Here is a 15,523-nt window from a genome sequence, read left to right as displayed (position 1 = left end):
GGAGGATTACAAAATCCTGTAATGATCTAAAGGAAGTATTGATCTGATAAATCATCCAATGCAGGGAGATAATCATTAGAATAGTAAGACCTGAATTTTACTCTTTAAAATAGAGAGGAAATTAAATATTGTGACTGGAAATAATGGATAGAAGTGTGTTCAAAGTGGTTATGCCATCAATGTACAATCTTTAAGTTAGATGTTTTGAACAAGAATGGAATGAAACTGATCAAAGCCAATGATTCTTCTTCCATAGTTTTCTATATGATGATGTTATACAGTGGTGAAAGTGGGTTAATTCCATTTCAAGTACCAGTTATATTCCAAATTTGGTGTAAAGCATAAAAGTGAAATGTAAACATTCAAAGGGCTTCTGGAATGGAGCTTAAAGTAAGAGTCAACTACGCAACTGAGTTTTCTTCCCAAGAACTTTGAAGCATAACTTCAAACCCTAGATAGAGATAGATATCTAGATAGATAGATAGAATTTTGTTTGCAAACAAATTCACTTCTAGTTTGTGCACTATTTTCTTTCTCAGAAACAAACCAAACATGTCCATATATTTGTTCTCAAAAATACTTTATTTATAATATACCTAATATATCCATAACATGATCAAAAATACATTTCACATTTTAATAAAAAGATTTATAATATTCTCTTCATTTACAAAGAAAACATAAACCTAGAGCTATGACTAGAAAATTTATGCTGTGACATTTATTTATGAAGAACAATGGGGAAAAGATAACATTTTTTTTTAAAAGTGGAGTTTCTTTATTTTTTAAAACATGTATCTAGCTCCTCACATTCAAGTTTCAATAATGAAACAAGATACTGTACAAGCAACATTCAGAATAGTTTCTCAAAAGACAAGAATCAAGGTGACAAGTTCAAAACCAATAAGTATTTTAAAACTTCAAATATAAACTAGTTGGAATCAATGCAAAGCCTTTCAATATAGACAAGTCAACATGGAATAATTGCTCAGTCCAATACAATTTTTCAAAAATGGGATGGTGAAATTTTACTCATTCACTCACTCCTACTAAATACCTAATTCTTTGGGACTGAAGAATGAGTTTCAATCTTGTTTATGATAAATTCATCTAATTTGCTTCTGGAACTATGTAGCAGCAGTAATTGTTGGTATTACATAAAAAGAGCCTTTACTATCAATCTATAATACTTTACTGACAGGAAAAACATAATTTAAAAGTAATTGCTATTGTAGTATAATGTCACTTTCTTCTAAATCTGGAATGGAAGGTTAAAAGCCATAATTACTATTTGTTAATAACTGAACTACTAGTATGTGAATTCTTACAAAAACTGCTGTCAATAAGAATGCATAATAACTGTTTTATTGGAGGCTAGAAAAACTGTGACTTGGCGCTATTATAAAAACTATGTAACAATGCTCAAGAATCCCAAAATGGTACTCAATGTTTTTTTAATGATACAATTGTAAAACAGAATTACCAAGCATCTGGCAGACTTTAAAAGATTAGTCAACTGATGCATCGCTACCTACAGAGGCACACTTTATTTTATAGCAGATGAATATACACCCACAATTTCACCTTTATCTTTTGCTCTCTTCTAGGAATTTACCATAACTTAGTGCAGAGACTTGGTACAAAGCCTGTCTTCTAAAATTCCTTAATATTGAAAACAGAACACTATACAGTGGTACCTTGGTACTCAACTGCTTTGAAACTCATCAAATTTGGTACTTGATGCATTCTGACGAGAAAATTTTGTACTGGTAGTTGTTTGTTTGGGACTCAACACACAAGGTGTCAGTTGCCTCATGATTCACTAACTTTTCCAGCCAAAACAAAGGGTGACCTGTGATAGCCCTTGCCCTGTGCACATCCCCTTGCAGTCTTAGCTTCTGTGGTCATTTTGTGTATTTTTGTACTTTTTTCCTCATCAGTAGTTAGAGTGAAGTTTTATTTTATTTAATTTATTTATTAATTTTTAGGTTTGTTGCTCATGTAAAGGAATGATATACAATCCTAGCTTTTTACATATTGACTTAAAATGTGCATTGTTTTTGGTTTGGTAACATATTAAATTTATTGACATTACTCCTTTTTTGGGGGAAAAGGTTCTGCGCCTCCCAGAACCAATGACTACCGAAGTACCACTGTATAGCAACATGACATTTCAGAAGCATACAAGGACCCTATGACATGAATACTACAATGTTATTTCTTCTCTCCTTCTTAGGAAAATAATGCAGTTTGCACTTTTAGAAAGCAAGTAGAGTTAAGAAAACATAAAATGGTACAAAGAATATTGTAACTGAACTGCATTAGTAACTACAAAATTGTGTGTATAAAACTATAAGAATTTGCATTCTTTCCATAATAAAAACCAAGTTCTTTTTCTAAATGTAAACTAACAGTTTTGAGGGTTTTGCAACATTCTAGAGATCATCTTTTCCAGATTGAAATGGGGTTCATTTTGATACTGCAGATGTAATGGTGACAATTGTTTAAAGAAAGGTACTGATTGCTAACATTTCTGGCAACCATTTTTACATTACAAGCTAAAACCAATTCTAGCAAATTAGGCAACTGAATATTCTCAAAAGCGCATTCCTCCCATTTAAACTGACTTCACTTTTAATTTTTTTAAAAATTAAAATATACTATTTAAAAGCTGAAGGTTGTATGGTAGAATCCCTGGCGAACAAGTGTATTTATGTTTTCGTCTAGCTGACAGAATTGTCGGGTTCATGAATCATACAAAAGCATGCAAACCTTTACCTACCTATGAGAGAATGGACAACAAAAAGTTGTGTGGGGTGTGTGTGTGTGTGTTGGGGGGGGGAATGCCTATCTCTTACCTGAGAAAATCAGAAAAGAATGCTAATATTTACAGTGGGTAGTAGAAAGTATCTCAGTGAAGTCACAACATGAACATACTGCATAACACTCTGTCAAACACTTTTGTGCAGTTATGGAAACATCTCATTTTCTAAAACTGTTATTCCCTGAAAACTAATTTTCCTGGTCCTTTATTAATCCAAACTTATTTTAAAATATTAAATCTTATTTTATGAGGGATTTATGCTATACTAATATCACAGGTATTGCTTATCAGCAGGAATGAGAGCAATGCATCCAGTTTCAGTGAAACCAGAATGAAGTTCAGAGGGGACAGTACACAGAATCAATATGCATTTTGAAATAAGCATTGTGAATACCCCCAATCAATTTTGTAAAATATAACTTTGCAAACTTATTTCCAAAGTGGCAAAATTGTACACTGAAAAATCTCAACCCACTCGACAGAATCAAATGTTATGCAAATGGAAAATCTACCTAAAAAAGTGAACTATGTGATTCTACATCTTATCAACAATGATAAAGATATTGATACTAGATTTAAAAGACTTCATACATTTATTGTGCAAAGCAAAGGTTTGCATAAAAAATTATGCAAGCCTATTCTTCTCACATAACAGGACTCTTACTTCATTCTGAACTGATTTCCCAATGCTCATTCCAAATCTCTAAAATAATTTTAGAGGATGCATTGGAAAATACAAGAGAAAACATGTCATTCTGCCAGTGAAATGGCACTGGTGAAAGCTTCCCAAAGTGACTACATTTTGTGACAACAAAAGATGCTATCTTATTCACATGAAAGGCCACAGGCAGTTTTCACAGGTTTCAGTATATAAGAAATTCCAGTGCAGATCTTTTCTTGAGTATTTCATATCTTTGATTGTAATGACGAAGTGTACTTTTGTAACCCAAATAATCATCACTAATGAACTTCCTGTATCATCACTTTTAACATTCACATGGCTAATAAAAAGAACACCTGCCTACTGCATTATTTCAGGCCAGACAAGATGGGTTGGTGATGAAAACAAAATACTGCAACATATGAATATATTAAAACTTTTTTTTTTCATACTATATATCATTTCTACTTCTTCTTCTTCTCCTGCGCACAGCGAGGACAGTACCTAAAAGAAGAGAAGCATATTTAGCCCAAAACACTTCTATGAAACCACTATTACTTGACAAAGGAATGAATTGATTTATAAATATATAAAGACCACTGGAAGTCTCATATCCCCTATCAATATTATCACACATATTCACTTCCCCTATTTTCATTCGTTCAATACATACACATATCTCTGTATGTAAGATCTGTACTAACATCTTAGAACCACATAAGATATTTACTGTATATTACATGTGTGGATATGTAGTTTTTTTAATTTGCCAATATAGATTTCAGTGATATTTGCAAATAAAGGATTAATTTCTTCATACAGCAATGTGCTGAATGATATACATCCCTAAATTCAGTGGAATATGTTTCCCAACAAATACGCTTACAGTAATTGCATCAGACCACTTTTCCCTAAATTGGTAACTGATAGATATGTTGAGACTATAATTTCCAGCACATTCAGAAGGTTGCTAGATTGAGGAAATATCACCTTATATTATAAGCTCACATATCAAAGGATAGCTTTTCCACAATTATTTAGAAAGCACTGAATCAAATATATCTTGGCAACAGTATTTTCAACCTTCTTGGGACAAAGGACCTATGAAGAAAATAGAACAAAAAGTAAACAATTCATGGTACATACCATTTTCCTTTGGGTTTGGTCGTGAGATCCACACAAGCAAAGTGAAACCATTCAATTGGACACTATATTGGGGGTTGAAAAAAAGATGAATGGCTTTTTGTTTTCCTCATCAGTCTTATGAGCAACATGAATTTGGCTACCTAGTCCTTCCATATGATATGCAGAATAGCAAATTTTATTACAATATTCTTGCAAAATGCTGACATTGTGGAATTACTTGGCTTATTCTTTACAGCAAAGGAAACAGGAGTGCATTATCTGATGATATGTTCATGATTTCATAGTAATATGTATTCTGTGTATTTGTGAGAGCTATGTAATATAAAATATGGAGCAATGATATGCAGAGAACGTTAATGTATAGATTTAAAATTAAAAAATATAATTGAACTTTTCCAAAATTGTGTAACAAATAAAGTCTGCAGAAACTCTCCATGGTGTTACTATGACTGATTTTTTTTGCTTTGCATCTTCTTTTTCTTTCCTTCAAACCTAAATATCAGTGTAATTTTAAATAGCTCCTACAGTGCTGCTTCTTCCACATTTGCAATACAATTTTTTGCAAAATAAATTGTATTTTCTGGAAGGGTACAAGATAACTCAATGTTCCAACACTTTTCAAGAACTAGGGATGGGTTTGTGATTTTATGAAGAATCCTATACTGGACTAGCAGTTGTTTTTTGTTTAGACAGCAAATTTCAACTCATAGTACAAATGAATACCATTTGTCATATTTTGGTTGATTTCAATACTCACATCAGGGTTATCACACCCAATCATTTCTCCGTAAGATACTTGATGACACAAGCAGTATGTGGGTTCATTGGGATCCACTGGCATGTCCAAGACATCAGAAGGGTGAACCGATAGGATGGTATCAGCTAATTCAGATCTGCTATGATATAAATTCAATGGAACTGGGTGAATGGCAGTGACTCAGTAATTCACAATGTTAAGAGTTTGTCATTAACTAGAAGGGGTTTAAAAACTGAATTAAAGTCTTGCCAAACTAACTCTATTGCATTTTTTTAAATCAACAAATATCCTTAATGAATTATGAGAATGCTGTGCATCCTATATCATGATGTTAAAGTTTGTCTCCCCCCCCCCCCTTTGGTTGTGAGCCGCCCTGAGTCCCCCCAGGGAAAAGGGCGGCATATAAATAAACTTCTACAATCTACAATTTCAGCAAAAAAAAAAGTATTCCATGATATTCTGATTAGCAAATTGGCAAGAATCTGGATGGGTTGACAATTAAGTAGTCAATATCCCTTCTATTTCTCAACATTTTTATTAATGACTTGAAAGAAAAGATGAGAGCAGGCTTAAAAGCCTGCAGACAAAATAAAATAGTACAAGTAGTCCTTGACTTACAACCATTTGTTTAGTGACCATTCAAAGTTAGAACGGCACTGACAAAAGTAACAATCGTTTTTCACATTTACAACTATTGTAGCATTCCCATGGTCACATGATCAACATTTAGATGCTTGGCAACTGACTCATGATAGTTGCAGTGTCCTGGGTTCATGTGATCGCCCTTGCGACTAAATGACAAGCAAAGTCAATGGAAAGCAAACCAGATTCAGTTAACAACTGTGTTGCTAAATTAACAACTGCAGTGATTCACTTAGCAACTGTGACAGGAAAGGTTGTAAAATGGGGCAAAACTCACTTAACAGTCTCACTTAATACAATTTTTTTTAGGCTCAGTTGCGATCCTAAGTCGAGGACTACTGTATCACTAATGTTTCAAAGCCAGAAATAAAATTTAATACAATATTAATAAACAAGAAAGAGTTCAAGATACTGCAATGGATTCAGAAAGGCTATGAGAGTGATCAAAGAGCTGGAAAGTAAATTCTATGAAGAGAAACTATTTCGGTATGTTTTATTCTTTAGAAAAAAGAAGATGAACAAGACAAGACTCTTGAAATCCCTGGAATAACATTTCAGGATACAAATATGTATGATTTCATGTTTAAATGTTATTATCAACAAATCTTTTTCAAAGATGATACATAGCAGAAAGACACCATCATTGGTTTTTGAATAGCTTAAACAATTTTCTGTACTGTTTTGCCTTGCTCCCACTCATAAATTCATGTCACCCAATAAAATTATTCTCTTCCACTTTATTCAATGCAGCATAAGACAAAGTGTCACAAACCTATGGTTTTCTATTTCAATGTGCATTTGCAATCATTTAGATGATGCCATTGGTATCTTTATGATACCTAGTTTCATTCATAATTAAACTTGTAACTTAATCTCATTGTAGTATCCATCAGCCCCATTGCACAAGATGTGATCACCTTCATTCAGATCTATTACATAATTATCAATGTTCTTTCATTCATTTCACTCCTTAATGCTTTCTATTTATTCCTTGTACATTCCAAACTGCAATCTTTTGTAAGCAGTGGGCATCACCAGACTGGCCCACAGATATTAACCTTTGTTGTCCACCATAGCTTTGGTCAAGCAAAGCTTTCACATGCCCCAACACGGGAAGTCTTTAAGAAGATGTTGGATAGCCATTTGTCTGAAACAGTATAGGGTTTCCTGCCTAGGCAGGGGTTTGGACTAGAAGACCTCCAAGGTCCCTTCCAACTCTGCTATTGTATTGTATTGTATTATGTTTTTAGGAATTATAGGGAAGGTATATACTAGGTTACCAGCTGAATGACTTCTCCAGGCAACCCCTGAGAACCTGTTTTTCTCCCATTTCACAACAATCCACTTGCCATGCCTCAGATGAAGCAGGTGGAGTCACTGTCTTTACATAGAGGTACCACTTTGCACTTGCAGCAATTGGGAAACAGAGAAGAATAAGGGATTTTCCCCCCTCTTCTGCTGCCTCCCTCTTCCTCGTAGCTCACTTGCTTCCTCTGTTCCTCTTCCTTTCAATGTACCTTCCCTTACCTGCTGGAAAATAGCCATTGTACTCTCTTGGCCTATTTCTCCATACCACATTTGAAAGTTTTCTGATAAAAAATACCACTTTCCTGCCAGATAGCTTTGATCTGGTTTCAACTTGCCTACCAGCCTTACCAAAAACTGGCAGCAAAAGGGAGGTCAACAAAAATAAAATAAGCCATTTTGGAGCTGTGGTTAAGAGTGCAGTCTAGACGAGCACCTTAATGACACGTGTCACATTAAGTATTTCCTGCTAAAGGTATGGACAGTACCAATTAGTTTGGGCACATTTTGCCCATATGCTACAACTGCAACCAATGCTTAATTTTTTACCCCAAACACACTGGCACTACTCTATGTGAGTAGGATATTTAAACTAGGGATTGATATTACAAATAGCTGTTTTTTGCTCATTCTCCAACCCTTGTCAGATTGTTTTTTTTTTAAAAAGAACAATCTGAACCAGCCAAAACTGAAGGCAAAAAACAAAAGCAAAATGGAGTTTCCCTTCTCTTTTTAAGCCCACCTGAAAAAACTTTCTTGCTTTTGATTAGTTATTCAGAGATTGGGTTCCTAAGCTTTACTCGTTTCTGTCCACTCTCTGTAGACTGAAAGATCCAATTTGAATAATCTTGAAATCTTTTGTCTGAATAGGATTTTTCCTTCTCACCAAAAGCTATAATCCAAACATACTTCCCCTAGAATACTTCCATGGAGTCTGGAATGAAAAAGTGTTTCTACTGTAAGTTGACTGGGGGGGGGGGGGGGGGGCACCCAAATCCAAAAACTCTTGCCTATAGTCTGTACTAATTTCTAACCTTCGTTTTGGTTTCTTTTTTACTGGAGCATCTTCCTCTGATGTCCGCCGGCCTCGACCACGGGAGTTTTTCTTATCCTTTGGAATTCTTCCCTCTTAAAAAAAGTATTTTTGTTAAGTACATTATTAAGAAAATAATATGATTTTGTTTTTAGACATGTGTGTATTAATATTATCACAGGAGGCTTTTCTCCAATGCCATTTTCAATTGAAAATTTTTCTCATAGGAATCCAAGCAAGGAGTAAGTTTTTCTTATAGGAAGTGCCATTATAAGGCACTTTCTTCAAGGCCACATTAATACGCTTCCCTCCTCTCCAATCATAAAGGAAGCATATTGATACAAACCAAGCTGCTCCTATAGCTTATTACTGCCCCATAGCACTGATTATGTAGACATGCCGAATCAGAAAAATTGCATCCTTGGATCTTTCTCATTTTTCTCTTCTGAGGACAATTTATCTCTTAAATCATGTTTGGTCAGATATAACCTTTTCTTTCTCCATTCCAGTATTTGAGTGTGTAATTACATCATCAGTCATATGCGTCTACATATTACGAACTTTCCCATACACAAATATGTGTACACACCCTAAAGACCAAGATTGTTGGCTGAGGCTGATTAAAAAATTAATTCAAGTTCTAAAGTCTCTATCATATTAGTCACATTATCCATACTTTTTAAGTTTTGTGTCACAGGGCTTTCAAAATCACTGCCTTCCAACTTATCCTTCAGATCAGCTTCAAATCGGGCAAGGTCAGCATCTAGCCGTCGAATGTGCTTGTCCACCTGAAACAGAAACAGATACACCACAAAGCTGATTTAATTTATTTAAATAGTATTTAAATTAAAAATCAGACTGTTTTTCTGTAATTAAAATATTAAATAGAATAGGATTCTTTATTGGCCAAGTGTGATTGGACACACAAGGAATTTGTCTTTGGTGCATATGCTCTCAGTGTACATAAAAAGACAAGATACATTCATCAAGAATCATAAGGCATGATAGTCATAGGGTACAAATAAGCAATCAGGAAACAATATCAATATAAATCTTAAGGATACTAGCAATAAAGTTATATAGTCCTGCAGTCATAAGTGGGAGGAGATGAAGTTTGGGTATACATGTTTAGGGTAAAATAAGACTAGGTTTAAAATACAAAGAAGCAGATTTTGATTGGATATCAGGGAGAATCTCCTAATCATAATAGCTGTTTAACAACAGAACAAACTGTCTCAAGAGGCAGCATACTCTCTTTCACTGCAAGAATATAAACATAGCCTAAATGGCTGTCTGATGTTATAATAAGGGATTCTTACATTAGAACAGTGATGGCTAACCCTTTCTCTTCGTGTGTCAAAAGTATGTGCCCCCACACCCTTAATGCAATGCATCTTTCCCCATTTTGGGCCTGAAGCCTCCTGGGACCAAAAACAGGCTGCGGGGAGGGCCCTGTCCCCCACCCAACACTCCCTCCTACCACCCTGCACATATGCACATGTCTCAATGTGTAGCAGAGACCCAAAAATCAGCTGGTCAGTGGGAGGTGCAGTGAAGCTGAGCTGGGGCGACGTGCCATAGGTTCACCATCACGGCACTAGATGATTAATAATGTCCCTTCCAACCATTACATTATTTATTTTAATTAAGCATTTTTAAACAAAGAAAAAACAGGAAGAGAAAAAAGAAAGCATCAAATAGATTAATGCTTAATTTATAAACAATATAGAAGTCAAATTTTTCAATATTTCATTAATTAATTTTAAATATACAATGTATATATATACAATACATGAATATACAATATTCATGTATTGTATATATTTTTATAATTTTACAAACCATTCAAAGTATTTGTAGATTTTTCCTCATTTACTAATGCAGCTAACAGGCTAACAGACTGCTTGCTAGCTGTTCTGAAGCTTCATAGCAGTAACAAAATATATGTGGTAGTTACAATTTTTTTTCCCAGACATCATTGGTAACATTTTTCTATAAGTGCAGAAGGAAACACTATCATAAGAATGGCAATTCTTTTTATTAAGTAGAATCTATCAGTTATGTCTCAATGTCAAATATACACAATATAGTTATTATAGCTGTCAATAAACCAGGGTCAAAAATCATGACTTAATATAATGTGTGAGTACCAATTGTTTCATAGCTGTTAATATATTCCTCAATGAAATTCTAATCAATAATCCACTCCAGAAATATGGCTGAAGAGATAATTTTGATAAATGTATTTCTGACAAATATAGTCTTGTCAGACACATTCATTCTATACTTCACATTTTTTACTATTTCTCCATTCTGCAAAAGATTAAATGAGGAAATAGTACAATCTTAAACAAAATCCCTGAATCAGAAAATTTATAATGATAGATATTAGCTGAAGTCCAGCACAGCATCTCCATTTGTCAGTGAACAGCTCCTAAATATTTTTTTAAAAGTTGCCATCTGAAAAACAAGCTAAAAGGCTAGATAAAAGATGTCACAAACATAGGCACTGTCTTGGGTCTTCTGCAGTATTATTGCTCTATTATTTGATCTTACCATCTCGTAGGTCTGCATGGCCAACTGCACCTTGTCATCACTATATTCTTTGCATTTTGTATAAGCATTTTGGATCTTCTGCAAGATTTCTACTCTTTGCTCTGATGACAGATCCCGCACGGTTGAAATATATTGTGCAGCAAGACTATCAATTTCTGCTTTCTTGTCTGAAGGATAATGAGAAACAGTATAAGTATAAAACTGAAACTGCAATCCAAAAAGCCTCAAATAATTATCTAAGTAAAGAAATAAGAAAATGTTTCGATGCTGTAATTAGGAGTTCATTTACCAGGGGATGTTTTACTAATCTGATTTGGATTTATTTTCACATAAACACAGTAATTATCTAATTGTATTTTATAACTAAAATGTTTCAACAGTCATACAAAACAAAACTTATTTTTTATTTTAAATACAAATTTATTTATTTTAAAATATAGGATGGAAATTCCAACCCTAAGATGCCATTTTAGAAGTGTATAGGACTGCAATTTAAAATTTCAGTATCTCAAATCTCCAAAGAACTTACTTCACCCACTAACTCACTGGAACCATCTCTTTACCACAAAATCTTTAAGCATACTACCAGATGGATGGAGCCTATTACTAAATATCGCATATGTGATTTGGGATGCTAAGCAAACACTAGCATTAGGAGAGCTAAAAAAAATCTCACTCTGCCTCCAAAAACCAGCTAGTTAAGGAAAGACTAATGTATTATTTGACTCTCTAAATGTAAATGGCTAGAATAATAATTTTGAGGATTAAAACATTAAATTTCTGCTAGTAGAAGGAAACATCCCTTTGTATTCAGATCTCTGAAATAGTTGGATTTAAACAACTTTTTTCCAATAATATAAATTCAAATACACTACTTGTTTCCCATATGCAAGCAGAGGACCAAAGTCAAAGAAATGGACTACTTTTTGCTAATGAATAGCACTGCAGCACCAGACTTGTTTGTTCTTTAAAACATGTCATATACAAAAATAAAATATTCAATAATTTGATTCTTATCAGTTGTTATTGTCAAGATGAGGAAAATAATATTGACTTTTAGTTTTAAAATGTATGATGAGTCCTTAAACTTGTCTTCTCAGATCTGTCTGAATCTATCACCAAGAAAATATACACTACATCAAAAATGGGAAATCTTTCTTTCTATTAAAGGCTCTATTTCTTAGGAGCAAAATGAAAAATATATTGCTTTGAAGGTAACATGGAAGATACAGCTTAAAACAAACAGTGAATGGGGGCTAGAACCAAAAGTACAGAGTCATTTTTTTCTTAATGCCTCTTTTTTCTCCTGTTCTCTTTCTGATACTTTTTAACTCTCTTCCAAGAATGAAGTATAGGAGAGGATGTGTATCTCTTACCAGGATTCTGATCTCTTTCGAAGGGCTTTTTAAATTAGACCAAAGGCTACATATGATCCTAAACTATCAGTTATATCCCTGCATTATATGAAAAAGATCTGCGGATTAGTATATACCTTCTGTTCTCTGATCCAGTTCACGCATAAGTTGGAAGTTTCTCTGTAATTCACAGGGCAGGTTTTCAATGCCTGAAAAAGAGATAGAAAGACTGATTTTTTTTCATATCACAAACCTATTCAAATTAAATTTCTGACCAGAAACAGTTGTAACTGTCCTTATGATATGTTCCCACCACACATCATTCCTAGTTGTATATGCTGCTTAGTCTCATGGGTTCCAGTGTTCGGCTGGAAAATAAATATTTCTAGAGCCCAAAATACTTTAAAATCTCCGAATGAGACTTAAACGTGGTAATTGGGGCTCATAAACACTGCTCACTTCACTAGTTCTGTTCACTAACATTCTTGCTGTCTCCGAAACGTTGTTATCAGAAGATATTAGCCGGGGTGGAAAAGCAAAAAAGCTAAAGTTGCAGCAAAGTCACCATGCCGTTTCCCTGTTTTCTAACAATATTATGGATAATGGTAGAAGATATTGCTCAGAAGTCTTTCACCAACTTTACTTCTACCATCAGCATTTTCTGTACATTTGATGTCTTTGACACTTCACATTCTAATCCTGTGGACCCTTTATCAATGCTGTTGGGTATCTGAGAGAATTCCTTATCCTCACAGTGCTCCGCCCTTTTCACAAAGCTTACTGTATTACTGAGTAAGGAGGGATTGAATGTGGTTTTCTACTGGAAAATGCATTAAAACCTTCTATGTGAACGATCCCTGTTATATGGAAGAGAAGTATAAAAGAGATCAGCAACATGCAAGACTCCAATTCTAATACTGAAAGATCACTCATCCCATACAGCCATGGGAATTTGTTGTTTCATAGACATTTCTGTTCTGGAGGCTGAAGAGAAAAAATATCAATAATGCCACTTCCTTCTTTCTTTTGTAATGAAACTATTGATCTTGTACAGCAGCTCTTTCAGGAAGCTGATATTCCCATGTACTATATCTACAAATGGGCTGCCAGCGATAGCAAGGTTTCTTACTTTCTTTAGCTCCTCTGTCAAATCCAATATTTTGCTTGCTTCTAAGGAAATATCTTCAGCTTATTAAATTAATCTATTTACTTTTGTGATATTTCACTCCTGAAACTTTTTCCTTTTGCCTTTTTCTAATTAAAATGTGAGTTTCAGAGAATTCAATGAACTGCACATTATTTCAGCTGCTTGCTCCAAGTTGTATCTCTCTGCCATTCATCTTTCATCTCAGTTTTCATGTAATAAAATGATCATTTCCTTGGAAAAAATTTAAAAAATGACCAATAATATAAGCTGATAGTCTACTTACTTTCAATCCTAGTTCAGTGCATATTCAGGGCTGGAGAAAAGCAGGACTCAACATCTTTCCTGTTGCAAGCACTGTTTTCCAGAGCCTAGACTAACCAATCACTGAACATAACATTTGATACTTTTTATAGAGTAGAGGAAGCAGTAGATCCCTTGCTGCAGAAAGGAAGTACAAAGACAGATGTCAGGAGCATCTGTCTTCCATTTCTTCAAAACTTCTCTTTTGCTCTTTTCTAGTGCAATAATTCAGTATCAGCGGTCCCCAAACCAAGCTCGGAGAACTCTACTGATGCGATATGTTAGGCCTGAGCGTTACATATTTGTAGGGACATACTTTTCTCCAGGCAAGGATATGAGGCATCCACATCCATGAGGGTATATGGATAAGCCTAACAAGGGGGGCAAACCAGATTCTCCACTCAACCTTTATACAGGCAGTCCTCGACTTACGACAATAGAGCCCCAAAATTATGTTGCTAAGTGAAACATTTGTTAAGTGAGTTTTGCCCCATTTTACAACCTTTCTTGTTAAATGAATCATGGTAGTTGTTAATTTAGGAACATGGTTGACTTTGCTTGTCAGGTCATAAAAGGGGATTCACATGACCCACTGCAACTGTCATAAATATGAACCAATTGGTAAATATCCAAATTTTGATCACGACTGCTGGGATGCTGGGATGCTGTATGTGTGAAAAACGGTCATAAGTCCCTTTTTTCAGCACTATTATAACCTCGAACAGTCACTAAACGGAGTGTGGTAAGTCGAGGACTACCTGTAGATGGTGAATGCTGGACTCTAGCCGACTTCTGGTTCTTTCCTCGTTGCCTCTTGGGAGTTTTTCCTCACTGCAGTTCTGAATGATAACATCGGTTCCGACGTTTGCACAATTCTCTCATCGGTATTGACATTGAAGGGAAGCTTGCGGTAGGACTCTTTTGAGCCAGTCAGAAGAATTGCAACTTCGCTTTAAAAAAATCCGCGACGGCTCAATTGTTTCCAAGAGCGAAATCGTTAAAGGAGAGGGATCGCTTTTGCTCTTGAAACTGCTTTAAGCAACTGCGTCGACCTGCAGCGAGGCAGGAAAAAGGAAATACTTCCACGGCCACGACGCTGTTCAAGGAGAACGTGGGGCCCTGTTCTAAACGGGGCGGTCAGCCGGGAAAATGCTCCAAGTTTAAAGTGTTTGTGTAACAAGCTTACAGGTGGCACTGATGGGCGAAGAGCGCCAAGGCGGCCCCTACCGGCGAAGACCATTAACTACAGCCCCAGACCCGGCTGAATGTATTTTTCGGCGCCCAGTTAGAGGTGTGACGCAGCAAAAATACCTCTCCGGTTGATCCCTCTCCGCAGCTCCCCCTCCCAACACACACACACACCGGGGCTATGACGCAGCTGTAACAGCCGGCGAGACCACGCGGCGCTTCAACCCTCCCCAACGTCGCACTCACTCACTGTCCAGATAGTGCTCCAAATACAAGGCCGCTGCCGCCATCTCGAGTCAGCCAACCGCCAACCAACCGGCCGACGCCCACCTTTCAGCCGTCGCGCGCTTGGCGCTGTCACCCCAGCGCCTTCGCAATGGCCGGCCAAGCTTTCATCGCATAGTCATGAGGCGCCGCCACCGATTGGTCGCGCCGCCACCGTGCCGCCTATCAATGAGAAGGCGGGGACGCGGACTGGAACGCCGGGAGCTGTCCGGGCACAGCTTCTCCCCCAGCGGCCGAAGTTGGCTGGACGCTGGGAAGTTCGTACTTCATGGCCACCAGGCGCGCCTGCAAGGAAACACTTGTCTCCTTCAAGCCTTTGCTTAC

The 15,523-nt window shown here is 36.0% G+C and overlaps 1 protein-coding gene across 5 annotated transcripts; it reads right to left on the bottom strand.

Moving 5' to 3' along the window:
* Window positions 1-563: 563 nt before the first annotated feature.
* Window positions 564-15,385, bottom strand: ING5 (inhibitor of growth family member 5). 5 transcript variants are annotated; one of them, XM_014060723.2, is made up of 8 exons: window positions 15,165-15,385; window positions 12,417-12,488; window positions 10,925-11,091; window positions 9,045-9,156; window positions 8,370-8,463; window positions 5,389-5,524; window positions 4,632-4,693; window positions 564-3,989 (listed from the first exon to the last, which is right to left on the bottom strand). In XM_014060723.2, exons 1-8 carry the CDS (start codon window positions 15,202-15,204, stop codon window positions 3,950-3,952), a joined length of 723 nt encoding a protein of 240 aa, XP_013916198.2. In that variant the 5' UTR covers window positions 15,205-15,385; the 3' UTR covers window positions 564-3,949. The 5 variants fall into 5 exon arrangements, with proteins under 5 accessions (XP_013916198.2, XP_013916197.2, XP_087581673.1 ...); XM_014060722.2 differs by having other exon boundaries at window positions 5,389-5,527; window positions 15,165-15,373; XM_087725547.1 differs by having other exon boundaries at window positions 5,389-5,527; window positions 15,161-15,370.
* Between the last annotated feature and the right edge of the window lie 138 nt (window positions 15,386-15,523).

The sequence above is a fragment of the Thamnophis sirtalis genome, unplaced genomic scaffold (genome assembly GCF_051295495.1).
Source record: "Thamnophis sirtalis isolate CommonGarterSnake01/CBP01778 unplaced genomic scaffold, rThaSir2_p1.2 scaffold_11, whole genome shotgun sequence".
NCBI classification, from domain to species: Eukaryota; Metazoa; Chordata; class Lepidosauria; order Squamata; family Natricidae; genus Thamnophis; species Thamnophis sirtalis.
This window is presented reverse-complemented; position numbering and strand designations above follow the sequence as displayed.

Coding starts and splice junctions, on each gene's coding strand:
- ING5 (XM_014060722.2), bottom strand. CDS start 15,204: ATGGCGGCAGCGGCCTTGTATTTGGAGCACTATCTGGACA. Junction 8,464..9,044: donor TGTGACACAAAACTTAAAAA/GTATGGATAATG, acceptor ACTTTTTTTAAG/AGGGAAGAATTCCAAAGGAT. Junction 3,990..4,631: donor ACCAAACCCAAAGGAAAATG/GTATGTACCATG, acceptor CTCTTCTTTTAG/GTACTGTCCTCGCTGTGCGC.